Source organism: Malaclemys terrapin, chromosome 16, assembly GCF_027887155.1.
Source record: "Malaclemys terrapin pileata isolate rMalTer1 chromosome 16, rMalTer1.hap1, whole genome shotgun sequence".
Lineage (NCBI taxonomy): Eukaryota > Metazoa > Chordata > Testudines > Emydidae > Malaclemys > Malaclemys terrapin.
Window position 1 is genome coordinate 12,211,664 of NC_071520.1, and position 27,729 is coordinate 12,239,392.

Below are 27,729 nucleotides of genomic sequence, written 5' to 3' on the forward strand. Positions count from 1 at the left end.
GCCTCATGGAAGGGGAGGAGTGGGGGTGGGGCGGGGCCAAGGGTGGCGGGGGGCAGGGGGTGTCAGTAATGCGGCCCTTGGGCCAATGTACTAGTCCTCATGTGGCCCTCATGGTCATTTGAGTTTTGAGACCCCTGGCATAGACAATAGCCTCTTATACGAATTCATCCCCACAACAGCTCTATGCTGTGCACTGAATGAAGCAAGGATCCTATGGAAAAAGTAGTCTGTGATCATATAATTAAAGATTGTATCATAATACCTATGAACAACTTTTGAGTGCTTGACTTTCCAGTAGTAGTAATGTTCTTTTAATTTAAATGTACGTGTAGTTTGCTAGCTTTTTAAAAAAGCAAACTAAAAAAACAAATTCCATCGTGTGTCTTCACAGTGACACCCACATGGTTAACCAGCAGAGTTGGAACCAGACAGACCTGTCACTTGAGCTAAATGAGTAAGTGATAGCAGGTTGCCATCCTTCATGTAGACCAGGCACAAAAGGGAGAATGAGACACATAGTCACTGTGTTTCACAGATAGCTGCTGACAGCAGAGGAATGGTGACATTCAGGAATCATGGGTTCCATTCTAGGCTCTGGAGGGAGGGTGGGGTCTAGTGGGCACAGTCTTCTGCCTGTTCCCCCTAGCTTTGACTCCAACCAGACCCTGTTCCAGTCCTGTCTTTTTTGCCACCCCATCCTCATTGCCCCTGTCCCAGTCTTCACACCTCAGGATTCTCATCCCAGTCTCCTTGTTCAACCAGTCCTAGTCTCTCCCTCTGGGCTCGCAATCTGATAACCAGTTTCCTTGCCTCGGCAGTCCCTGTTCCCGCCTCCTTGCTTCTCATCTCTCTACCCTCCACCTCATCAGCTTCTAGTCTCCCTCCCTTGTCTTCTCATCCAATCTTAGTCAGTCCCCCAAACCCCTCCCTTACTCCATATTTCAGTCTCTTTGCCCAGCTAGGCCCAGTCTCCCCTTTGCTTCAACTCCTCAATTGATCTCAGAGTATTCACCCCTCCCCTGCCAACTGGCTCCCTGTCATCCTGTTTCCCACACCAGCTATCCCAGTTCCAGTCTTCCCAGCCTACTTACCCGACCAGTCCCAGTTTCTCTTCTCCCCTGCAACTCTGTCTCACTGAACTCCTTGTCCCAATCTACCCCCTTTTCACCTCCTTATATAGCTTTTGTATCTTCTGCATTTAAATCAGATGTCTTCCTCCTCCATGCTGCCCAGGTGCCAGAAATCACCTGAGAGCACAGGCGAGAATGGGTCCTTGCTCTCACTTTTAGTGCCTGGCTCCTCCTCAATCCAGAGCAGCAATTACTGGGAAGGTTTTTCTGAGCCCTTGCAGCCTTGGCTTTGTGGGAATGGCACATAAGCAGGCAAGTCACACAGGTTCTGTGATGCTCAGTTGCTCTTTTGAGTTGGCATATATGCAGTCTGGTCAGCAGTAGGCGCTGAGAGAAGCTAGAGCGTGCTCAAAGACAGACAGACAAGCTTTGGCGATTTTTAGCAGCTAAAAGAAGTAGTCTCTAGTGAGCATGTACAAACTGTCATTTTTAAAAGGCTTATATCTTAAACTTTCATATTTCATGGGAATGGCAAAAGGCACACTCCTAGCACAAAGGTCCCTGCCAAATGTCAACTCCCTGTTTCAGAACATGTAGGTGCTAGAGGATTTCAAAGAAAAACTCAGAGGAAGTTTTTTAACATGGGCAAAACAAGTACTTTTATCTAGCCTCATTCTCAGAAGCAGCTCAACTGTTTTGACTGAAATTTTCCAAAAAATTCAGCCTGAGGCAGACATCTCTCATGGAAAATTTCAATCCAAATGGTTGAAGTTTCAAATGGTTATAACTAACTGAAGAAAGGCCTTATTGTAACTGTTGGGCAACCTTAATAAGCCATGCTATCAGCCCTGCTTTCCAGTCTCTCCCCCTTCCCACTCTTAGCCCCAGTCTCCCTGCTTTGGCACTCCTATCCGATCTCCCTATCCGCCACCAGCTCCCAGTTCTGGTCTCCCTCCCTCGGATTCTCATCCAATCTCAGAATGTACAGAATGGAATCTAGGAATCTCAGTCAATCCCCAAGCCTGTTCCTAACTCCTTGTCCCAATCTCCAATTAATTTTCATTAACTGAACAATAAAAAGCCTTGTTTGGTATTTTTTTTCCTCTAGTTTTTCTTCAGCTTTTTTTCTTCTTCTTTTTCTGTTAGGATTTGAGAAGTTGAAGAATGTTGGCAGAAGGAATTGAGGACTTTCTAAAACAATGTTGCACAAGTTATTTTATTATTTTTATTGTGATTGGAATCTTTTTAGCTCAGAATAAATGAAATACTGTGCAGAATCTAGACTGGATGAGTGGCTATTCACTTTCTCTTACTAGCCACCTCATCTGATCCACAGTTTGGGATTTATTTCACGCACCATAAGGGTAATTTCCTCAACATGGTGTTTACTCCAAGCTATACTCTCATTTTCTGAAGTCTTATCTCTGACATTGCCTAATCTCCTTCAATAAAATTCACTCCTCCACATCCTTCATGCTTTTCCCTCACTTGTGTGCCTCACTTTCCTCCTAGATGGTGCTTCCCCCTTCCTGACAGCTGGCTGGGGGCCAGGCTGCAGATGACAAGGCTTTGTCATAGAATCATAGGACTGGAAGGGACCTCTAGAGGTCATCTAGTTCAGTCCCCTGCACTCATGGCAGGACTAAGTATTATCTAGACCATCCCTGACAGGTGTTTGTCTAACCTGCTCTTAAAAAATATTCAACGATGGAGATTCCACAACCTCCGTAGGCAATTTATTTCAGTGCTTAACCACCCTGACAGTTAGGAAGTTTTTTCCTAATGTCCAACCTAAACCTCCCTTGCTGCAATTTAAGCCCATTGCTTCTTGTCCTGTCCTCAGAGGTTAAGAAGAACAATTTTTCTCCCTCCTCCTTGTAACAACCTATCATGTATTTGAAAACTGTTATCATGTCCCCCCTCAGTCTTCTCTTTTCCAGACTAAACAAACCCAATTTTTTCAATCTTCCCTCATAGGTCATGTTTTCTTGATCTTAAATCATTTTTGTTGCTCTTCTCTGTACTTTCTCCAATTTGTCCACATCTTTCCTGAAATGGGGTGCCCAGAACTGGACACAATACTCCAGTTGAGGCCTAATTACTTCTCGTGTCTTCCTTACAACACTCCTCCTAATACATCCCAGAATGCTGTTCACTTTTTTTGCAATAGTATTGACTCATATTTAGCTTATGGTCCACTATGACTCCCACTTTCCGCAGTACTCCTTCCTAGGCAGTCATTTCGCATTTTGTATGTGTGCAACTGATTGTTCTTTCCTAAATGGAGTACTTTGCATTTGTCCTTATTGAATTTCATCCTATTTATTTCAGACCATTTCTCCAGTTTGTCCAGATCATTTTGAATTTTAATCCTATCCTCCAAAGTATTTGCAACCTCTCCCAGCTTGGTATCGTCCACAAACTTTATAAGTGTAATCTCTATGTCATTATTGAAATCATTGATGAAGATATTGAACAGAACCGGACCAAGAACTGATCCCTGTGGAACACCACTCATTATGCCCTTCCAGCATGACTGTGAACCACTGGTAACTACTTTCTGGGAATGGTTTTCCAACCAGTTTTGCACCCACTTTATAGTAGCTCCATCTAGGTTGCATTTCCCTAGTTTGTTTATGAGTAAGTCATGTGAGACAGTATCAAAAGCTATACTAAAGTCAAGATATACCACATGTACTGCTTCCCCCCAGCCACAAGGCTTGTTACCCTGTCAAAGAAAGCTATCAGGTTGGTTGTCTAAGTGACTTAGTTAAACCAGTGGATGCTCATTAATTTAGACTTTGTGCATATTGGTTTAGTTTGCACCTGTAAATCTCAGGGCAAGCTACACTGCTCTAAATCAGGCTTTTCAAACTGATAAAAGTGTCCATATTCAAAACTGTACTAGATTAAATGGATTAACCTCACACCTCTAGTTAAACTGGTGCAACTTCTCTGTTTAGACAAACAGTGTGAAAGAAGAAGCAGCCAAGGAATCAGGGTCTGTGATCTGTTACTAGGAGAAGAGCAGCTCAGAGGAGGTTTCTTCCGCTGGCACACAGTCCTGGAACACTGGCCAAGATAGCAGTTTCCAGGGATGGGTTTTGAAAACCTGGGACTGTTTTTTAGACAGATCGGGGCTGTTGGCCACTATGGCTAATATTACTGTACAAATGTTGGTCCTTACACTAGTTTTTATGCTGGTGTAACTCCATTGACTTTGACAGTTCTACTGACAAATATTCAATGCATTGACTATGGCATACGTAATTCCTGGTCCTGTGGAGTACTGAACACCCTCAACTCCCACTGAAGTCAATGAAGTAACTTTGATTGTACCCTCCATTTGTTTAAGCTTAGTGCAACATTAATGTTAGACTTCACACTTATAAAAGAGACTATAACCCAGCGTACTGTTCTTGCTATACTGCCTGCTACTAGCGCCACACTGCATGTTCTCTAACTTGACTGTGAAAGCAGCTATCACTGGTAATATCGCTCCTGCTTTCTATATCCTTCACTTACTGCTTCTCCGGATAAGGTCTTTTGGACAGGTACTATTCTCAAGTAGGGCATTAACACGGCAAAGTGATGGCATTTACTGCAACAAGAGACACTACTTGTTCAAGTCCTGTTGAAGAAAGGGATTGTTTTTAAATAGCTAGTTCAGAGGAGGGTGCATGGAGTAGCCCTTCCTCGCTAGGAAGCCTCAGAGAAGTCTGGGGATGGAACAGTTTCCTGTTCCCACAGACAAGGGGAGGAGGGAGGCCATAGCTGCAGACCTTTACAGTAGACAAGCAGAGACAGGAGGCCAGTGCTAGACAAGATAGCAGTAGTAATGACTGCTCTGATAACTGGCTCAAGAAGCACGAATAGCGTACCATGCTAGCATTAGATATTTCCACTCTCTTCAATGGGGTTTGGTAGATTATAACATGAAAGTCAGTGCAAAATGTGGCCGAACATCTGTATAATAAAATAATATTTACTTATAATGTGCACTCCCCACCCCAACTAATGAACTTTTATGGTGTTAATTCTATTAAGTGGATCCTTGTCTCAGAACCCAGGGACATGGTAATCTTATTTTGTGATAGAAGAGCTAGTTCTTTTAATCATGCTAAAATGACTAATGTAACATCAGATTTCTGTACAGTCTGAATAGGCTCAACTGTCAGTGGAAGGCAGAGACATGAGTTTAGACATCAGTTAGCATAATATTCTTTTGGCCAACATATATAAAGAATCCTGGCATGGTGTAGGGAGGTGACAGTCCTGTATATGGGGCCCTATCCAACTTCCATGAAAGTAAATGAAAAGATAGCATTGGAAGTTGGATCAAGCCCTTAATGAGTATAAAAAAATCCAAATCTGGTTTAAAAACCCAAGGTTTATTAATTTTGTATTAAAGGTCAGATTAAGTTTATTCCAAGAGAAAAGTAAAACTGGTGAAAGAGGGTTCACCTCTGCCCTGGGAGGATGGTAGAGTGAGCTTGGTCAACAGATGCACTTCTCAGCCCAGCTAGTTCAGTGCCATTGAACTTAAATGCATGAATCTCACTGGGCAACAGCTGTTGGATTCTTAATAAAATGAGAATGCAGAACAGACAAATGAAGGATCAGATCCAGAACTTGCAAGGCTCCCAAGTAAATCCTCACATATATGCAAATATCACAAGAAATGCAGGCATCAGCATTATTCATGTAAGCAACCATGATGGAGAGATTGAGCCCATGTGCAGGTTTATTTAGCAGTCAAGTTATTTTCACTACAGTAACTGGATATGCACACTATTGTTAAGGTTGCAGTATGTTTGATATGCTACTGGGTGAGGGTGGTATGTACTAGTGTATTTATTTGGCCAGACATCCATTTTTGCCCTAAACAAGTTCAACTTTGTGCTTGCATCGGTAACTCTACAGGGGAGGCATCTTTTACAATATGGAAAATTTTCAGTTATCAATTGTTTATTATTGGAGAAATGCACATATGTAAACTTGGTTCACTTTAGTTGATTTACAGGTTGCGCATCTGTGGGTGCTGAACTGTACTATTTACAACCTAAATAGTATTGTTGTCTTTGTTTTCTTTGGCCATGATTGGATTTCTTTACTGTAATAAACTATCTACTCAGCATTTATATTAGTGCCTTGTAAAACAGGAAAGCAGTGATATCACTTCATTTTATTTCTATTATTTAATACACAGGAGGTTAGCCACTATGGTAATGGCCTAATTAAATATTAATTAGGTACAAATAAAATTTAAAAACTAACAATTTACATAAAAATCCATCACTGTCAAGTTTGTTTTCATAAACACAAGGTGTTGTATGTATTGAAGATCTTTTCTGCAGTTATGAGGAAGTACCTCCTCTTCTGTGCTAAACATCCTAATAGATGAGCATGTACTGCATTTGCTTGCAGCGTATGCAAGCTCATGGTATGAATGAATAATTGATGGTTATATGGTGAAAGAGTGCAAGAAGAAATGCTCTACAGAATCTATAAACTGTTGTAAAACAATTATTTTCCTGCATGTGACTCTTTTTCATGCCTCTGTGCACCAAGCAGAGAGTTACTGAAAAAATTCCCAGACATTGTCATCTGCCTACTGCCAGCAGCACTGTCACTAGTGCGCATTGATTGACTGAGGACTACTAGTGGCACAGTGTTACTGAACAATGTTGTCCATTCTTGTTTAGGTTTCTCTTACCATACATTCACTGCTCCTGGGCTAATTTGAAAGGAAACTACTATTTCAAAATAAAGAATAGATTTACCCCAACCATGGGACTTTATATATCATTTGGTATTTTATAGAACCATCCTTCTTGCATTTAAATTTATTATTGGGAAAGTTACGTACTTACACATTTTTACAATATTTTTAATAAGCTTGAAATACATTTTTGCCATAAGATGTAGATACTTGTATTTAAAATGGGAGACTTACATCATTGCAAAGGCATGGCTGGTAATCTTTGCAGTACTTTCACAGTATGAGCATTAAACTGTGTTTCAAAGAAATGAGCTGGAGTACAGAAGCCTCCTATAGAAAGTGCTCTTTGTCCTCTGACTCAGGTGATCCTGCCACACCTAGAGCAGTAAATTGTTACTGGTGTTAGTTTTGCAGACAGTGGCACAAGTGCACTATCCAGGGAGTTCCCCTAAACCAGGAGAATTCTCTGCTAGTGATTTACATGCAGATTACAGCCTCTTTACATCACCTGAATGTTGCAAAGGGGCCATAAATGTCTGAGAATCTGGCTCTGCAAGCAGTTGTGAAGTAGAATGGGATGGCACATGCTATTTAGTATATACCTAAAATATTTCCCAGACAGGTTTACAATACACATTTCCACTTAAATGAATATTTGAGTTCCAAATTAAAATTCCAAATACTATCTCATTTTTAATTTAGACTGAACATCCCTATCACAATTGCTGTATCATGCAGTCTAATGAAAAAAGCTATTAGTGGGATGATGTAAAACCCACAAGTTGAATAGTTCCCATTTTTATGAACACAAATTGGTAGATTCAGTCCATGGGGATTGACAGCCCTTTTAGATTCACCTGGAGTTTCAGATTTGCATGTGAACTTCAGAGACCCTGGCTTTTGTAACACAACAGTTTAACACAGCTTTAGTTACCATGCTAGATGACGACAATCTGAATTAGAAGTAGAACTTGAATGAATAATTCACAATAAATTTTTCCAATGGCTTTACCCTCTTCTTTTCTGCTTAATCATCAGTGGTCAGAAAATTCACATGATTCTGTTCCCTGGTTGGATGGGTACACAAGTACTTCTGGTACAAACACTAGCTTGTAGGAAGTTGATTCATTTCTGCAACAATCAGGCCAGACACATGACTTTGAAATTTACTGTCCCTGAACATTCATGCCAGCAAAACTTGACCTCTCAAATGCTGACAGAAAGCAAACAAAGAGGACGTGAACGGGGTTAAAGGAAATTCATAGCAAACATTCACAGAAAATTATTTGTACAGCTTGAATTACTAGGTTGGTTGGGAATGTTATAGATATATCAGACTCCCTCTAAATCTTGTAGAACATAAAAAATTACTCAAATAAGAGTGTTAGGGCAGAGGAGGAGGACTTTAACTGTGGTTTGCTATAAGGAGGAAAATAAATGTAAATGAAGCAGCTCCTAATATACTGCTCATCTTGGCTGCACAGAGAATAGATGTGAATATCTAAGACAGAACAAGGAAACAGTCAATGAAGTTAAAAGGTGGGAAATTCAAAACTGATAAAATCAACTATTTTTTACACAACATATAAACAACCTGTGGAACTCTCTGCCACGGGAAGTTGACGCCAATAACTTAAGGTTCCAAAAGGTATTGTATATTTATATATATCTATTCTATTCAGATTTCATAACTACTGGTAACAAATTTTGGAAAGGATATTAAGCCTTCTGGGCTTAATCCAGTCTCTAAGTATTAGAGATCAGAATGAGAGACCTAATGTGTGCAGCCGATTATTTTACATCTGTCTACTGCAGGATTGTTCACCTTCCTCTGAAAACATCTGGTACTGGCCACTGCCAGAGACAGGATGCTGGAGGACAGCAGCTCACTGGTCTGCTCCAGTATGGCAAGTTATATGTTGCTACAACAGGCATAGATTGAGGGGGAGGGGAGAGTCTGTGCAAACAGTATCTGAAATGGCAACACCATTAGCAGGGAGCATAGAAAGAAAAAAACCCTTTAAGTTAAGGCAATATGGTTAATAAATAATGGAAACTTCCAGTAATGGGACTCTACAGAAAAAGTGGAACAAATCCTGCCTCCAGGTATGCCAGAGTATTTATGCTCGGAATCAGGTTACTGGAGCTAACTCCAGATTTAACCCAATATAAAAGAGCAGAATTTGGCCATATTTTTAATTATGTCACGTCACTCTTCCACTCTGGCCAGAAGATCATTGATTCATGTGGCCAAACAGAAATTTAGATTTCATACCTCAATCTTGTTTTAAATGCAGCACTGGGACAAAGCGATTTCTGTGAAGAAAGTACAGCTCCACATTTTAGTGGAGGGTTTTCTTACAGTAGTGTGTTTGGCTATGCCACGGTGAGCAAGGTTATGGTAATTACCACTCTATCATATACGGTGTCATTTTTTCATTTTATGCTGATACATTACTTGTACTTCATGACTTCATTACGTGCCAAGTGAATACCCAAGAGACAAGGGAAGTAGTAAAGAAAAACAAGGTAAATACCAACAACTGATATTGGCACTCTTTTTCAGGCTTGATAGAGTGCAGTTAGTGATGCAGAGTGCAATTTGGTCTTCTGCTAGTGTCTCTGTGTACAGTATGTATTTTAATTTCTACACACACAACTAATGGGCCCTGAAATGAATTCTCTGGGATTATTTTACCTTCGTTAGATTCAGCCCAAAAGCCTTTATTATTTTAAAATGTGTGGTATACATGTGAAATATTTCAACTAGTGAAGCCTGTATAATATACAGATTTTAAGTCCTGAATGCATTTGAGGCTTACATGATGTGCCTATATGTTCTGTTCATGCGCCCATTTTTTTTTTAATATAAAAACCTTGGAGAAGTGCCACCTGGGGGAAAAGGAAAGGGTGTCTGACAAGAAGGGCAGCTTCATTCCGAAACTGGTTAATGAAGAGACCGGCAATAGTAAAATTATCTAGCACATCTAAAGGTGGGAATTGGCATGTATGGGTGGGTGCTAGCGCACGTAAATTAAATGAAAGGAGGAGAGCGGTCAGATTTAAATAGCAACAAGGAAGAAAAGGTGAGGTGGTGATATGAAAAGGTGTAGCCAATGTTATGAAAACCCTCATTAGAACAGGTATACAAGCAGCTGTTTCAAAAATGTACATGTTAACAACAGAGGTAGGGAATCTGAAACAGCGACAGTCAGGAATGAATGGGACTTTGAAGCACAGTCTGTTCGGCCCAGTTCTATAACTTTTTCTGTAGTGAGAATGCCAACTTTGGCTACAGAAGTGTAGATTGTTTTTACTTACAGAGCAAATTGTTGTAGGTAATAGTCTGAAACGCGCCTCAATACAGCTCTGCTGTTAATGCCAACTCTGATCCATAGGGACGCCTCTGACACTTTCAGGGGGCCATGCTTTTTTCAATATCTACAGTGGTTCGGTCTCAAGTCTTCCTTAAATCAGGAGCTGTGAAGTACCATGTAAAGTGGGGGAGATTAGATTTGCTTTCCCCCACTCCTGCCTGGCCCTTGTCTTTCTTTCTCTGGCACCCTCATCAGAAACCTGACCCACCTGGTCCATGAGCACCCACCCCGACTCCTCCCAAGAGCCTCAGCCCTTGAGGGAGTTCCCTGTCCCATCCACTCCCAGGATCCCTTCCTCCCCCATCCTGCTTCTTACCCCTCCCTACTGGCAAACCTTGCCCTCAGGTGACAGGTCTGTCCTGCTTCCAACCTGCTCCTTGGTGCTGAGGGAAGCTGCTGTAGTTTTGGCAGCTGGCAAGTGAGGGCCTGGCGTGTGGCACACTGTGCACACAGAATGGGACCCAGATGCCAGGTGCGGTGCATCCCCCAGCCATAATATGTGTGGCCACAGGTTACAAATTGCTGCATGCGTGGTCACACATGCAGCAAAAAAAAAAAAAAAAAAAAAAGGTAAATTACATCTCTCAACTGGCAACTGTCAAGAAAGTAGAAAAAACAGCAAGTAAGTAAAAAACCAGCCAAGAGGCAACCCTAACTTCCATGTACTTGTTTAAGTGGTTGGGCCATACCCTAGGGGAGGCCCCCCACAGCTCTGCAGTCTATGCTTTAAATCCATAACTGACTCAGACTCTGCTTAAGGAGAAAGACACAATCCGCAAATAATAAACTTGGGAAATTAGTAGAGGCCTCAACTGTCCCTCAAAGCCTACACACCAAGTTAAGAGCATGGAAAGGCTCAAAGAGAGGGCACAGTTGCTGTTTGTGGACTTTGGCCACCCTTAAATAAACCCTTTAACTGCATGTTGGAGGAGTTAATGATTTTTGCTGCTACTGGGTTTGCATTTCTGTATGCATACACTTCGGCCCTTTTGGTATGATTTCATATAGATGTTATAGAACCTGTGCTGTGAATCAAGATTTTGCAGTACATGAACCTGCATAACGTCAAGGCACTGCTGCATAATTGCAGGCCCCAGTGATTCAGAATAATGGAGGCTAAGGCCCCCAATGCAGACACAATCTATACCTATGTACCTAAGGGCTCAGCACAGAGCAAGAGATATCTGCAACATGCTTCAAGTTTGTCAAGTGATGACAAGCGCATGACAGAAACTAAAATTAAGATGCACATGTTGCTCAGAGTCCATTGTTATAAAGGTTTAAAGTAAATATAACACTAGAATAGCAGTGTGTGCTGCTAAGCAGAGGAGGTGAGATCACCAAACTTGTTTCATCACCTCACTGAAGGATGAAATCCTAGAAATAGCAGTTCATCCTCCCACCACTTAGGGATGAGTGTTCCAAGGAAAGGAAGAGGGTTGTTTCCCATTTACACATGAAGTACTATGAAATAAAATCTGGTCTCAATTGCCTCCATTTAATACCGATGCAACCTCTGTCAACTGGAAGTTGACTTCATTGGCAGGTTGCATGGGTATAAATGAGGGCAGTTTGCTCCTTGATACTGTATCTCAATTTAGATTGTTTTGGTACTAGCTAAAATTATCCTCTGCTATAGTTACCCTCTGCTGCAATGACACCTGTTTGGGGAGGGTAGATCTCATTAAGTCCCTTGCTGATGAATTCCGGCAACAAAACTAAACTGTGCAAATAGCAAACTTCACAGGGCCATTCAAAGAAATACTGTAGCACCTTATAAAAGAACTGCTGCACTGATCAAAAGTTTTTTTTTAAAAGATGAAAGATTGGCTTTAGAAAGTCATAAAAAGACCAGATTGAGCTCTGACTAAAGTAGTCATATGGCAGTGAGACATCACTCTACTGCACAGCTGTGCAGTTGATCCTCACATCATGGCTCCAGTGTAGCAGAGGGAGAATAGGACCTGTGAACCTGGCACTTCCCTCCCAAGCCAGTGGATGAAGAGTAGGCAGAGCCTTGGCTCCACCCTCACCATCCAAAGTGCTAGCCAGCTGAACTGACAAGAGTAGAGAGAAGGTAAGCTTCATGCTATAAAGGGCTGTACTAAATTACTTCCCTCCAGGATCATGGGGGCACAGGGAAGGAACAGTGACTAAGTTACAGTCTGTTTTCAGGATTCACTAAAGGTTGAATCTAGCTCATAGGAACTAGAAATAGACGAGCTCCATTAGACCAAGTTCACCCCCCTAGTAGGCTGAATTGTTCCTTTTAATGCATTTTCTAGTGCCTTGTCCTGTCTAGATTGAAAGGCCAGGAGATTGATTCAGGATAATATTTTCAAAAACACCTCAGTTCCATTTTCAAGAGCGCGTCAGGCTCTTAGGCAGGGCAGTCGCCTAGGGTGCTACAATTTGGGGGGTGGTGACCGTGGTGGTATTTCGGCGGCGGGACCTTCCGCTGCCTCTGTGGGGGGCGGCATTTCGGGGCGGGACCTTCCACCGCCTAGGGCAGCAGAAAAGCTGGCGGTGCTCCTGCTCTTAGGAGTCTGTCTCATTGAAAAGCAATGACACTTGTTCTCCTAAGTCACTTTTGAAAATGGGACTTAGGCGTTTTTTTTAAATTTTACCCTCAGTCTACTTTCCAGAGTATCACAACTACCAGTATATGAAGGTCAGTCAGAACTCCATGAACTGTCATACTTTTCTCTTCCTCATACAAAACATCCCCTTTGTATATTAATGGCACCCTAGTTTTACTGTGATAAAACTGGAAGCAGGGGAGTTACAATAGAACGATCTGTTTGACTAGTATAGCACTGTATCAGTTAAGCTGTGCACAGGCATCATACCCTACATAATATTGTTTTCTAAGGGGAAGAAAGAATTTGTTAATGTTTCTGTACCAGGGGACCCATCTCTTGAGTCCCTCCCACTGCTGCATATGGTACTGCAGACCTTTTCCTGCTGCTGGCACTCTGTAGGTTATCAGCCTCACTTGGAGGGTCTTCAGTGGCTCACCCATTAGACTGGGTGTCACAGTAAAAAATGAACCCCTTCCAGGGTAGCAAAGTGTTCAATAAACTGTCTGTCTTCACCATGGTCATTAGCCCTGGTTCTCACCCTGCACTCAGGCTTCTAAACAAGCCTTTTCCCAAGCTTAGGCTACTTCACCCGTGGAAACCCAGGCCTGCCCACTACTCCAGTTTCCAACCCAGGGACCCTATAAAGAACAGCCACATACTGTTTCTTTCATTTAGTGACAGCTATTTCCCTGGGCCTTTTCCCACCTGGCCCTTTATCTTCACCCCTTACCTTAAGGTTAAAGTTCTCGTGTCCTCTCTCTCCCAGTTTGAGCAAATGCAATCAGTCAAGCTCCTGTGGCCAAAGAGAAGCACCTTCCCTTGCCCTTCTAATCCTAGCCAGGAACTGACCTGCTAAGCCCCTTTAGCTCTTTTTATCTGCATCTGCTGGGCTCTGATTGGCTGCTTCTGTTCTGCCTCTCTAGACAGACCTGGAGGACCCACCTTCGCAGCTCTTTCCCCGAGGCTGGGTGTAGTAGGACTGCGAGGCTGGTACACCTTGTCAGAAGTTTCCTGCAAAGATCAATAATTGTGCCTCTTCAGATAAACCCTTTCATAAAACCCTCATGCAAACCTAATCCCCACCATTCATTTAATCATTTATTTACAAAAATGTTCAATGCAAACAAAATGGATAGAAATGATGAAAGAAGAATCAGGAGGACATGTGTACACACATTTGAGTGACAGACAACAATATAAATATAAATGAGGGAGGGGGAAAGTAGTTGTGAATCTCTTTCATGTACTCTACTTTGGGAAACCGGTCAGAACAGGGCTGTGCCGGAAAAGGGCTGCCATCAGCTCTTGCTGAGAGAGAATTGGGACAGAGCTCAGCACTGTTTGTTTTCACGTGGATTTGGGTAATAAAAACACAGAAGGCTGGAGAGAAAAGGGGATTTGATTTACTATTGCTCTGGGTACACATTTTCTAAAGTCTGCAGACTCAAGCTGTCCCTAAATTTCTGCAGTATTTAGAAGATTTTTATTGCTTTTCTTTACACATTTTCCATCGGGATTGTATTTGGGGTAATACAATGTTCAGAAGTGTCAGAAACAGAGAAAAAGTGAATGTTCTGCAGAAGGGAAACAAAGTCTCCCAATTGTATTAATTTCTTTTCTCTCACTGTTTGACAGGTGGAGAGCCCAGATTCACAGATCTGAACTGGATCAGCCTAAAGAAGTGGGGGGAGAAACAAAACAAACACAACAAAACCGTACCAGACCTTCAGCTGTAACTAGCAGCATCACCACAGCAACCAGAAAAGACAATTAAAAGACAACTGGGGCTAAAGCGGAGCATATGAAGGTGCAGCTCCTTACCTTTGGATAGAAGAGAGCAAAATAATTATGCAGAAGAGAAAAGAATATTTGACTGATCCAGCCACACTATGGAATAGGGAAGTGTCCTTTCATTAACAGGAATGTGCTACTGTTTATTCACAGGAAAGGGGAGTGCCATGAGATCTACTGAGGAGACTGTCTGTCTGTGGTTGCATTTCTACATTTGTTTGCACCCCTGCTGGGACTGAACTAGTTGGTACAGGCCTATTGGCCCATCAGGTATTGGATAGTGATTTTTTTCCCACAGGGTGCACCTGGCACGAGAATTGAAAGATATTGCAGCTCTTGCTCAGAGACGGAGAGAGAGAGTGAATCTCCAGTTCTCCTCTTCTGTTACTGTCTGCTATACCATGGGATGTAGGCAAAGCTCTGAGGAGAAAGAGGCAGCGCGGCGGTCCCGGAGGATTGACCGCCACCTGCGCTCTGAGAGTCAGCGACAACGACGTGAGATCAAGCTCCTACTCCTAGGTACAAGCAACTCTGGCAAGAGTACTATTGTCAAGCAAATGAAAATCATTCACAGTGGTGGCTTTAACTTGGAGGCTTGCAAGGAATACAAACCTCTGATTATCTATAATGCCATTGACTCCCTCACACGCATCATTCGTGCTCTAGCCACCCTTAAGATAGAGTTCCACAATCCTGACAGGGCCTATGATGCTGTGCAGCTTTTTGCCCTGACTGGCCCAGCTGAAAGCAAAGGTGAGATTACTCCTGAGCTTCTGGGAGTCATGAAGCGGCTCTGGGCAGACCCCGGTGTGCAGGAGTGCTTCTGCCGATCCAATGAATACCACCTAGAGGATAATGCTGCATACTATTTGAATGACCTAGAAAGGATTGCGGCACTGGACTACATCCCTACAGTGGAAGATATTCTGCGTTCTCGGGACATGACCACAGGGATTGTGGAAAATAAATTTACCTTCAAAGAGCTAACTTTCAAAATGGTGGATGTGGGTGGACAGAGGTCTGAGCGCAAAAAATGGATCCACTGCTTTGAAGGGGTTACAGCAATAATTTTTTGCGTGGAGCTGAGTGGATATGACTTGAAACTGTATGAGGATAACCAGACGGTGAGTACTTCTGGGTTTCTTCTATGTTTTGGCTTATTATTATTTGCAGTTCAGTAGTGTCTAGAGGCCCAAGCCCCATTTGTCCTCCACAGGTAACAAAAAGACCTGCCCAAAAGAGCATCCATGGAATCTAGTAGTATTTTTTCTGCACTCACAAGGTGGCAACTATGTTTCCTAGCAGCATGTAGCCTTTCTCCATTGTCTTTGTTTCTTCAGTGCTATCAATAGAAGACAATAGGACTTCCTTATGTGGCACAATAGTGCAAAATGAGTTTGTCTGAGGCAGAAGCTTCGGACCCATTGGGCTAAGCATTACTCCAAAAGTCAGTAAAAATCTGGGAGAGGTCTTTGGGCAGTTATGGCTTCCTTTTATAAAGGGGGACAGTCAACTAGAAAATCACATTTCAGTTGGGAAATACTGTACCTACTACAGTGACAAATAACACTTAAAATACTATAATTGAAAGGTTAGCAAAAGAAATTTCTCCATTTCAGTCTATTTTATGCATTTGACAGCATTTTGTGTATAGTCAGTTTTGATTTCCCCTGTAGCCTCAGTTTTATTCTTGCTTATAAAGATCAGTGTGAGCAGAAAAAGCCTTTAAAACATTTAAAAGAAATGTTTTATAAAAAGATATAATTTTAAGGTGTGCTATCAGAAACTGGGATATTTTAAAATTAGTCAGTTTCCAAACAATCAAGTTGACAGTGAGTGTCCCTTTAAGTCGCATGGAAATTGTCATTAGAAGTCTGCTTTATGGCTACTTTTGTTATGCACCCAGTCTACTTATTGTCCAATAAATAACTATTCGTCCTGAATTCTCCTTGTATTACTAATACTAATCTTCGGTTTGCTTAGCACACAGATACTGTAACTATGGAAATAGTTGTATATGTATATGTGTGTGTGTATGTATGTGTTTGCTATTGTTTTCAGACTGCTTAACTTGACCTTTTTAGGTACTATTTGGATTTTTTACATATTTTTTTCTATTGTAACCCCATAAATGGACATGATGCTTAAGAAACAATCAGATGTGTTAGTAGAAATATGTTACAATTCCTACAGCTCCCTACTTGCCCATATTCCAGTTTAAAAACAACTGACCATCAGGAGGAACTAAAATCAACCCCAGAAAATCAGTGTCTGGAGACAACTAATTTACTATCAGAGGGGTAGCCGTGTTAGTCTGGATCTGTAAAAAGCAACAGAGTCCTGTGCCACCTTCTAGACTAACAGATGTATTGGAGCATAAGCTTTCGTGGGTGAATACCCACTTCGTTGGACTAATTTACTGTTTACCCAAAGGTGCACCCACTTCCTATCATCTCCCTCAGACATCTTCAGTTGTTTCACCTTGGTGGAAATTTTCTGTGGCAAGGCAGCCTCTGGAGCACCCCAGAATGCTGCCTGCATTGTTCTTTCACAATAGAAACAGTACTTCAGTGAAAGGGGATCCCAAGAATGTGTTTTGTATACAATATTTAGAATCTAATTGCGATGGTTATGTACATTCTCAGTGCTTGTATTACAGTAAGTCACTTAAGAAATCCTTTCTACCACGCTAATGGTTTGGGCAGACTGTTACGGAATCTGCTCCTTATGGAAATACTCCACTAACTGCATTAATTGTCATAGCTAGTTCAGTCATTTTATTTTTTTCTTCTGTATGTAGTATGCTTGTTATATCTGGCTTTGCTAGAGAATATCCTGGTTAGAATTCATGATAATGTGCATTCTATGTATCTACTCATACATACATAAATGGGATCAAATCCAGGCCCTACGTGAATTCATGATGTGAAGCTACTAACAGCTGTGTGATGTTGCTGGGCTTTCCGGATGCCTATATGAACTCTGGGTGCCTGGGACACCACAATGAAGTGGCAAGTAGCACCTACTAAACCCATCCCCTTCCCATGGCTGGAGTCTAGGATTCCGTCCCATGGCTGTGATATATATCAGCCAGGTGCTGGGAAATAAAACTGAAAGAGGAAGTGTCTCCTTAACATCCCAGAAAGGTCAGAGAGCTAAATTTCTCCTTAAATACATAACATCCTCAGTGAATGAATGAATCCTGTGGTCTACTCTGACTACTAACTCAGAAATAGATCTTTAAGCCTGGGCAGACAATGTATTCTTCTGGTGGAAGATGCCTTTCCTTCTAAATTTATGGGGGGAAGAGGATAGCTTTCATGGGCTCTGTGAGGTGAAGTGGAAGTGTTAGGCGCCAGATAGGATTTCTTGCAGGGTGTGGAACTACTTTTCATGTGCTTCCCACTTCCCTAAAGAGCTCCACACCACTTGCCTGTAGAGTGGAACCCCTCAGACCTTCCCTACCTCACCGCTTTGCACTGGGCCCAATTGTTCTCAGCATTGATCAGTCAGGTATTGTGCTAAGATTTGTGGCAGTCAAGGGCTATCATGCTTAATGATGCATGACACATAGTCAAGACCTCTATGGTTGGGAATTCCTGGAATAACTGCAGCAAGGTTTTTAAAAATCTGTAACAGCTTCTTGAAAAGTGTGTATGCTGCATGTAGCACAGCATATTCATTAGGTCACTGAATGAAGGCAAGTTGATGACAGTACTTCAAACTGTTTAAGACTTGTCTCTCTAATCTATTTCAGTTATTTATCGGGTGCCACTCCAGCCAGCCATTTTATTTAAACAAAAAACAAACAAGACTTGTGCAGCAGCACTTTCCAAGAACCTTATTTTAATTTTTTGGTGGAAAGCCACTCTACTAAGCAAACAAGATTCTAATGGAAGGTCTGGCAGAAGGATAACATTGCTTTCCTTCTGGGTGTGGTCTAAGTGTTAGATTATAGGGCTGTAAATCCACTCCCTCTATTCCTCATGTAACAGGTAAGGAGGTGGGTTAAATATGATGTGAAACCTATTATAATTATTGGTACATTAAAGAAACTGCTAAAATCTCTTCTTAGTGTTAATACTTTAACACTTTTCTCTGAGGTATGTGGTTTTGGTTTGTTTGTTTTGCTTAATCCATCTTCTTGAAGATGTTCCTCCCATTAAATGTAGTTTAAAGCAAAAGTTGCAGAAGTACAGCAAAGCTGCCTAGGTGCCGTGACACTTAGGTCTGAGTACAGACTGCAAAATATTTCCTACAAACTTTCATTTACTGTTTTAAAAAGATTGCTTTGACTATTTAAACCTCTTTTGTGCTCACTTTTCATGATTCTCAAGAAAATAAATTTACTGGTAGGAATGTGCACTTAAACTGAAATTTGAACTAGTATTCCAGAATATTCCCATAAACTGAACATTAAATACTCAAAATGAGCTACCAGCTGACATTCTACAGACTAAGACATTATTTAGAGAATTATTTTTGAACAATAAATTTGAGAAAATTGCTATCAGTTTATTGATAATTTATAGACAGAAATTGGCAAAATTAATTGAATAAAAGAAAATTATGTAATTCCAAGACTTGAGACCATTTTGTGCAGAAGTGTTTTTGACCACAACAATAATCTGTAACACAAAAACAGGATCTGACTGCAAAACTCACACAAATATTGCACCAGAAATAAAGGCATTTATTTCCTGCATTTTATTCAGATTCTCAAATAAATGGAGAAATAGCCAAATACAAATAGCAAGCCCTTTAGGAGATTTAATTGTTTTATGTAAATTTCCACATCCCCAACTTTTCTGACTAGTTCTGAAGAAAAACTTCCTTTGGTTTCAACCTGTGAAACAAAATCTTTTCTAGAAAAGGACTTTGGCTAGGAAGAAAAAACCTGCTGGTGAAAAGCCTCCAGGTAATGTCCTCTCACTGAACTCCCCAAATTATGCTATTAGAAATGCAGTCATAATCCAAAGTGGCTAACCAGTAGATGATATCTTCCTATGACTCCATCTCAAATAAGACCAACACAAACTCTTGTGAAAATGGAACCAGCTGATCTCAGTTCCTTTCACCCCAAGATGTCTACATTGCCACAATTCCAAATGATTTGCCAGGTTTATTCATGCTATTAAAAATCAGGAGGGATCTTGTGATAATTTTTGCTGTAATGTGAAATTCCCATATTTACATTTAAATTTGTATTGCAGATTTTCTCCAGATTGCCATGGCACTTCCGGTGTGTGGAAAAACTCAAATGTAGGCAGCTATTGAATGTACAGTAATCCCAGTGATAAGTGGTAGCAACTGTGGACCCAAATCCTTTTACACCATGTCTCTTTAGTAGCAGAATGGCAAGTCATCTTTCTCTGTTCACTATCATTCTATTTTGCTACTGTCATGTGGTTTCTGGGCTAGTAATACTTCCCAAGTATTTTTGTGGCTGTCCACCTTCCCGACCTTCATTATGTGATTCCCATTGGGAAGTGTTAGAGGAATTTGGTTTTCTTGGCAACGAGTAAGTGTAGTAGGAAGTAGAGCCCACCCTGGTGTCCATAGAAACAGCCTGACTGGAGAGATGCTGTTGGCCTATAGAGGCAATTGAATTTATAAAATAACGCACTTGATATGTAAAGATGGAGAAAATACACGATACCTTTTAGATCACAATTAAACAATATTTTGTTATAAGTTGTATACCAGCATATTTATACATTGATGTTCAATTTTAATGACAACTCAAACAGCTAGGCAGATAGATTTAGGTATATCATAGTTGATCCATCATTTATACACTGGCCGGAACAATCATGTCTGTGTGTGGTGCTATACTAGCACGGAGAAACAGTAATTCTAAGGGGGGAAACGAGCTGATATCAGCATCAGTTCTGACAACTGTTTGCAAGAGGCAAAACCTTCATTGGATAGCATGTCCAAATTGATTCAGGGTGGTTCACAGGCAGTGAAAGCTGGACATCTGTTTTTAGAGTTAGCTTCCATTCTTTTTTTCCATGAACATTGTTGGTTTATTCCTGTCTGTGGACAGGTTTTTCTTTTTCATTCATTTATTAAATATTTAAGATTCAATGTTCAACCTAAGGAACCTTAAAAAACTCACATTAAATATTTGGATACCCAGGTTAGGTGCCCAAAATATAAAATAGGTTCCCTATCTCCAGTCAGGGCCAGCTCCAGGGTTTTGGCCGCCCCAAGCAGCCATTTAAAAAAAAAAAAAAAAGCCGCGATCGCGATCTGCGGCGGCAATTCGGCGGAAGGTCCTTCGCTCCTAGCGGGAGTGAGGGACCATCCGCCGAATAGCTGGACCTGCTGCCCCTGTCCGGAATGGCCGCTCCAAGCACCAGCTTGCCAAGCTGGTGCCTGGAGCTGGCCCTGTCTCCAGTACATTTATTAGTACATATACAATGCTTACTTTAAGATGGTCCCTGCAGTTTTCAGCAATGAAATACAGCAAGTCTATAGAGCATTCTAATGTTGCGTTTTCTGAGGGAGAAATTTCATGCACTGCCCTCCCTGGCATGGAATTATCTTAAAATAACTCAACTCTGAAGATCTGTTTAAAAATGTCTGTGAAAATTAACATGAAAGATTGATATTTTAAACATCATTAGATTATGGAGTTTCAGTTGTCTGCTGGTTATGATCTACTTCTCCCATCCTTAACAATCCCATATAGTCATTGTTTAGTGAAACCATAGCATTTAACCATTCTCTTCAAGAGAAATGTTTATGGCATTGCGTTGCTAATATCTATTCAGATTGCTGAGCCTTCTCAAGCCTTGATTTGCAGAGATGCTGTTGTTGCAAGCACACTAACAGCAAATTTCACCGACCAATACTGTAATTCTCTTGTGTCCTTTTGGACAGGAATCTTCAAGGAACTTTGATGCTGCAAAAAAGTTACCAAATATACCAGACTAAAAATATAAAACCACTTATCCATCAGACATCTTCATACTTCTTCCTACGCTATTTGCTAACACCAAAGTTTGTTGTGTTGACATACGGGAATCCTTTCTCCCTGCCAATCTTCTCTTCCTTCCTGATCCTGAAGCCCTCATGCTGAATTTGTTACATCACAATAACTTTTATGCCACCAACTTGTAATGTCATAAACACATGCTTTTTGACTTCACTACAGGATGATGCAGGAGGAGAAGCTGGGATGTGAAGAATTCCTGATGAACACATCAGGCCAGATTCTGCAGTTAAACTAGCAATGGTTTACATTAAATGCCAGATGAAAGTTGGTTAGAAAACTGAATGTAAGTAAATGAGGGTATGTCTACACTACGAAATTAGGTCGAATTTATAGAAGCCGGTTTTATAGAAATCATTTTTATACAGTCGATTGTGTGTATCCCCACATAAAATGCTCTAAGTGCATTAAGTCGGCGGACCGCGTCCACAGTACCGAGGCCAGCGTCGACTTCTGGAGCGTTGCACTGTGGGTAGCTATCCCACAGTTCCTGCAGTCTCTGCCACCCATTGGAAGTCTGGGTTGAGATCCCAATGCCCGATGAGGCAAAAACAGTGTCGCGTGGGATTCTGGGTACATGTGGTCAGTCGCCTCCCCCCCCCCCCCCCCCGGCCCCCACCGTGAGAGCAACGGCAGACAATAGTTTCGCACCTTTTTTCCTGGGTTACCTGTGCAGACTACATACCACGGCAAGCATGGAGCCCGTTCAGCTCAGCTCAGCATCACCATATGTCATCTGGGTGCTGGCAGACGTGGGACTGCATTGCTAGACAGCAGCAGCTCCTTGCCTTTTGGCAGCAGATGCTGTATTACGACTGGTATCCGTCGTCATCGAACTCCTCAGTGAGTTCGGTCAGAGGTGCCTGGGCAGACATGTTTTGTCTCCTGGAGACTCAGTCCTGCCAGCAGTCCTATTGCACCGTCTTGACGATGATGGCTAGCAATCGTTATGCAGCATCTCCTGCCAAGCACCCAGAAGATGCCGATGGCTATCAGTCATGCTGCACCATCTGCTGCCAGCCTAAGATGTAAAAGATATATGGACCAGATTTGTTCTGTATTCATTTGCTTCCCCCTCCCTCCGTGAAATCAATGGCCTACTAAACCCAGGGTTTTGAGTTCAATCTTTGGGGGGGCCATTCTGTGTGACAGTTGTTTGTGTTTCTCCCTGATGCACAGCCATCTTCGTTGATTTTAATTCCCTGTACCTGTATGCCATGTCGTCAGTTGCCCCTCCCTCCCTCCGTCAGACACTAGTTTCGCGCCTTTTTTTCAGCCCAGATGGCATAGCACTGGGCTCATGGAGCCCGCTAGATCACCGCGGCAATTATGAGCACTATGAACACCACCCGCGTTGTCCTGGAGAATATGCAGAGCCAGAACATGCCAAAGCAAAACCAGGCGAGGAGGTGATTGCAGCGCGGCGACGAGAGTGATGAAGAAATTGACATGGACATAGACCTCTCCCAAAGTAATGTGCAAATCATGGTGTTACTGGGGCAGGTTCATACTGTGGAACACCAATTCTGGGCCCGGGAAACAAGCACAGACTGGTGGGACCATATCGTGTTGCAGGTGCGGGACGATTCCCAGTGGCTGCGAAACTTTCGCATGCATAAGAGCACTTTCATGGAACTTTGTGACTTGCTTTCCCCTGCCCTGAAGTGCCAGAATACCAGGATGAGAGCAGCCCTCACAGTTGAGAAGCGAGTGGCGATAGCTCTGTGGAAACTTGCAACGCCAGACAGCTACCGGTCAGTTGGGAATCAATTTGGAGTGGGCAAATTTACTGTGGGGGCTGCTGTGATCCAAGTAGCCAACGCAATCAAAGACCTGCTGATATCAAGGGTAGTGACTCTGGGAAATGTGCAGGTCATAATGGATGGCTTTGCTGCAATGGGATTCCCTAACTGTGGTGGGGCAATAGACGGAACCCATATCCCTATCTTGTCACCGGAGCACCAAGCCACCGAGTACATAAACCGAAAAAGGTACTTTTCAATGCTGCTGCAAGCCCTGGTGGATCACAAGGGACGTTTCACTAACATCAATGTGGGATGGCCGGGAAAGGTACATGATGCTCATGTCTTCAGGAATTCTGGTCTGTTTCAAAAGCTGGAGGAAGGGACTTTCTTCCTGGACCAGAAAATAACCGTTGGAGATGTTGAAATGCCTATAGTTATCCTTGGGGACCCAGCCTACCCCTAAATGCCATGGCTCATGAAGCCGTACACAGGCAGCCTGGACAGTAGTTAGGATCTGTTCAACTATAGGCTGAGCAAGTGCAGAATGGTGGTAGAATGTGCATTTGGAAGTTTAAAAGCACGCTGGTGCAGTTTACTGACTCGGATAGACCTCAGCGAAACCAATATTCCAATTGTTATTGCTGCTTGCTGTGCGCTCCACAATATCTGTGAGAGTAAGGGGGAGACATTTATGGCAGGGTGGGAGGTTGTGGCAAATCGCCTGGCCACTGATTATGCACAGCCAGAGACCAGGACGGTTAGAAGAGTACAGCAGGGCGCGGTGCACATCAGAGAAGCTTTGAAAACCAGTTTTGTGACTGGCCAGGCTACGGTGTGAAACTTCTGTTTGTTTCTGATTGATGAACCCTCTCCCCTCCCCCAAGTTCACTCTACTTCCCTGTAAGCTAACCACCCTCCCCTCCCCCCTTCGAGCACAGCTTGCAGAGGCTATAAAGTCATTGTTACTTCACATTCATGCATTCTTTATTAATTCATCACACAACTAGGGGGATAACTGCCAAGGTAGCCCGGGAGGGGTGGGGGAGGAGTGAAGGACAAGAACACATTGCAGTTTAAAACTTCAAAACTTTAACTCTTATTGAAGGCCAGCCTTCTGATGCTTGGGCAATCATCTGGGGTGGAGTGTCTGGGTGGCCGGAGGCCCCCCCACCACGTTCTTGGGCGTCTGGGTGAGGAGGCTATGGAACTTGGGGAGGAGGGCTATTGGTTACACAGGGGCTGTTGCGGCAGTCTCTGCTCCTGCTGCCTTTCCTGCAGCTCAACCATACGCTGGAGCATATCAGTTTGATGCTCCAGCAGCCGGAGCATCGACTCTTGCCTTCTGTCAGCAATCTGATGCCACCTATCCTCTTCAGCCCGCCACTTGCTCTCTTCAGCCCGTGATTCAGCCCGCCACCTCTCCTCTCATTCATATTGTGCTTTTCTGCACTCTGACATTGACTGCTTCCACGCATTCTGCTGTGCTCTGTCAGTGTGGGAGGACATCTGGAGCTCCGAGAACATATCCCGAGATCGCCGTTTTCTCCTTCTAATCTTCACTAGCCTCTGCGAAGGAGAAACATTTGCAGCTGGTGGAGAAGAAGGGAGAGGCGGTTAAAAAAGACACATTTTAGAGAACAATGGGTACGCTCTTTCACGTTAAATTTTGCTGTTCACATTACAGAGCACATGTGCTTTCATTACAAGGTCGCATTTTTCCTCTTATATTGAGGGCCTGCCGGTTTGGTGTGATAGATCACTCATGCAGTGCCAGGCAACAGAATTCGGCTTGCAGGCAGCCATGGTAAGCCACAGTCTTTTGACTTTTTTAACCTTCATAACATGTGGGAATGGTTTCAAACAGCAGCACCCTCATTTCCCATACCAAGCACCCGTTGGGTTGGTTATTTAAAATGGGTTTGCAATGTAAAAGGAGGGGCTGCGGTTTCCGGGTTAACATGCAGCACAAACCCAACTAACCCCCCTTTCCCTCACACACCCAATTCTCTGGGATGATCACTTCACCCCTCCCCCCAACGCGTGGCTAACAGCGGGGAATATTTCTGTTCAGCTGAGCAGGAACGGGCACCTCTGAATGTCCCCTTAATAAAATCACCCCATTTCAACCAGTTGACCGTGAATGATATCACTCTCCTGAGGATAACAAAGAGAGATGAGGAATAGATGTTGTCTGCATGCCAGCAAACACCGGGACCATACGCTGCCATACTTTGTTATGCAATGATTCCAGACTACGTTCTACTCGCCTGGCGTGGTAAAGTGTCCTACCATGGCGGACGGAATAAGGCAGCCCTCCCCAGAAACCTTTTGCAAAGGCTTTGGGAGTACATCAAGGAGAGCTTTCTGGAGATATCCCTGGAGGACTTCCGCTCCATCCCCATACACGGTAACAGACTTTTCCAATAGCTGTACTGGCCGCGTTTGCCAGGGCAAATTAATCATTAAACACGCTTGCTTTTAAACCAGGTGTAATATTTACAAAGGTACACTCACCAGAGGTCCCTTGTGCGCCCTCAGGGTCTGGGAGCATGCCTTGGGTGAGTTCGGGGATTACTGGTTCCAGGTCCAGGGTGATAAACATATCCTGGCTGTTGGGGAAACTGGTTTCTCCGCTTCCTTGCTGTGAGCTATCTTCATTGTCTTCATCATCATCTTCCTCGTACCCCAAACCCACTTCCCTGTTGCGTGCTTCTCCATTGATGGAGTCATAGCACACGGTTGGGGTAGTGGTGGCTGCACCCCCTAGAATGGCATGCAGCTCCGTGTAGAAGCGGCATGTTTGCGGCTCTGCCCTGGACCTTCCGTTTGCCTCTCTGGCTTTGTGGTAGGCTTGCCTTAGCTCCTTAATTTTCATGCGGCACTGCTGTGCGTCCCTGTTATGGCCTCTGTCCTTCATGGCCTTTGAGACCTTTTCTAATATTTTGCCATTTCGTTTACTGCTACGGAGTTCAGCTAGCACTCATTTGTCTCCCCATATGGCGAGCAGACCCCGTACCTCCCGTTTGTCCATGCTGGAGCTCTTTTGCGATCCTGGGACTCCTCCATGGTTACCTGTGCTGATGAGCTCTGTGTGGTCACCTATGCTCTCCGTGCTGGGCAAACAGGAAATGAAATTCAAAAGTTCGCGGGGCTTTTCCTGTTTACCTGGTCAGTGCATCTGAGTTGAGAGTGCTGTCCAGAGCGGTCACAATGAAGCACTGTGGGATAGCTCTTGGAGGCCAATAACGTCAAATTCCATCCACACTACCCCAAATCTGACCCGGAAAGGCCGATTTCAGCGCTAATCCCCTCGTCGGAGGTGGAGTAAAGAAACCGGTTTAAAGGGCCCTTTAAGTCAGAAAAAAGGGCTTCGTCGTGTGGACGTGTCCAGGCTTAATTCGATTTAATGCAGCTAAATTCGACCTAAACTCGTAGTGTAGACCAGGCTTTAGAGTAACTTGCATCAATGAGGAATTCAGTGGATGTGAAAAAGGAGTGTAAGTTACACAAGGAATGCAGAAGTGTTGGTACTGGCACTTCAAAAGGATGAAGTTAGAAAAGCAACAAACTAGAAGGTGTAAAATAATTTTATCCCCCATTTTATCTTCACCTCCTTTTAACCACTAACTTCCATGAAAGTTTTACCATTTGTAAATCAAAGCTCTAATCCTTATTTCACACTGAAGTAATTCAGGAGTAACCAGAATGAATCAGAAAGTAGAGGTGAAACTAAGAAATAGGCCCAAAGTCCAAAACTGGCCCATCTTCAGCTCTATCTTTACTAAATGTCAAATTCTGAGGGATTTATACAGGCATATATAGATTTCAGTGAAGAATTCAGATATCTATAGACTTCAGTGAGGGATTTGGCTGAATAAGACCTGGGTAGGAACCAAATAAGGGGCTCGTCATTTGACCTTCTGTTTAAAATTCTCCTATGTGTTAGGCTTCAAGACACTTGACTACATCTGAAGTGACGTTAATTGAGGTGGAGTCAGCTAGTGAGGATCCAGCTGCTGCACTTTTACAATATGGAGATACACATCTGGAGCTAGTGCCATCCAGAAACTCAGACCCATCAAGCTTAAAACCCATTTGAGATCCAGCAAAAGTCTAGAGCAGTCTAGTAATTTAATTTCTAGTAGTTGTGTGTTCAGCTTCCTTTGGAACTTTCCATTCTATCTTCACCATTACACATGTCTCTCTGCGCCTACAGCAATCCCAGATTATCATATTAAAAAACAAATTTCTCCCCTAAATATCAATCAAGATCCCATGCTCTTTGCAAAGAGAGACCAACTCTTTGTAAATACCTCTTCTATCAGTGTCTGAATTATCCCTTTCTTGTTCTAACACAAATTGATCAAGCCAATCCCCTAGTATTTTATAGGATATTTACTTCTTTTTCATATGCCCTATAGTGAAGTAAAATTCTTTTTTGG

At 42.8% G+C, this 27,729-nt stretch overlaps 2 protein-coding genes across 2 annotated transcripts in view; one reads left to right on the top strand and one right to left on the bottom strand.

The window, feature by feature from the left end:
• RSPH14 (radial spoke head 14 homolog) overlaps nt 1-27,729 on the bottom strand; it is a 203,431-nt gene that overhangs the window by 52,188 nt on the left and 123,514 nt on the right. The window lies entirely within an intron of this gene.
• Nucleotides 1-27,729, top strand: part of GNAZ (G protein subunit alpha z) — a 153,397-nt gene that overhangs the window by 27,459 nt on the left and 98,209 nt on the right. The window contains exon 2 of the mRNA XM_054006811.1: nt 14,387-15,666. Coding sequence (XP_053862786.1) covers nt 14,944-15,666 — 723 coding nt within the window. The 5' untranslated portion in view covers nt 14,387-14,943. The remainder of the gene's footprint in view (nt 1-14,386; nt 15,667-27,729) is intronic.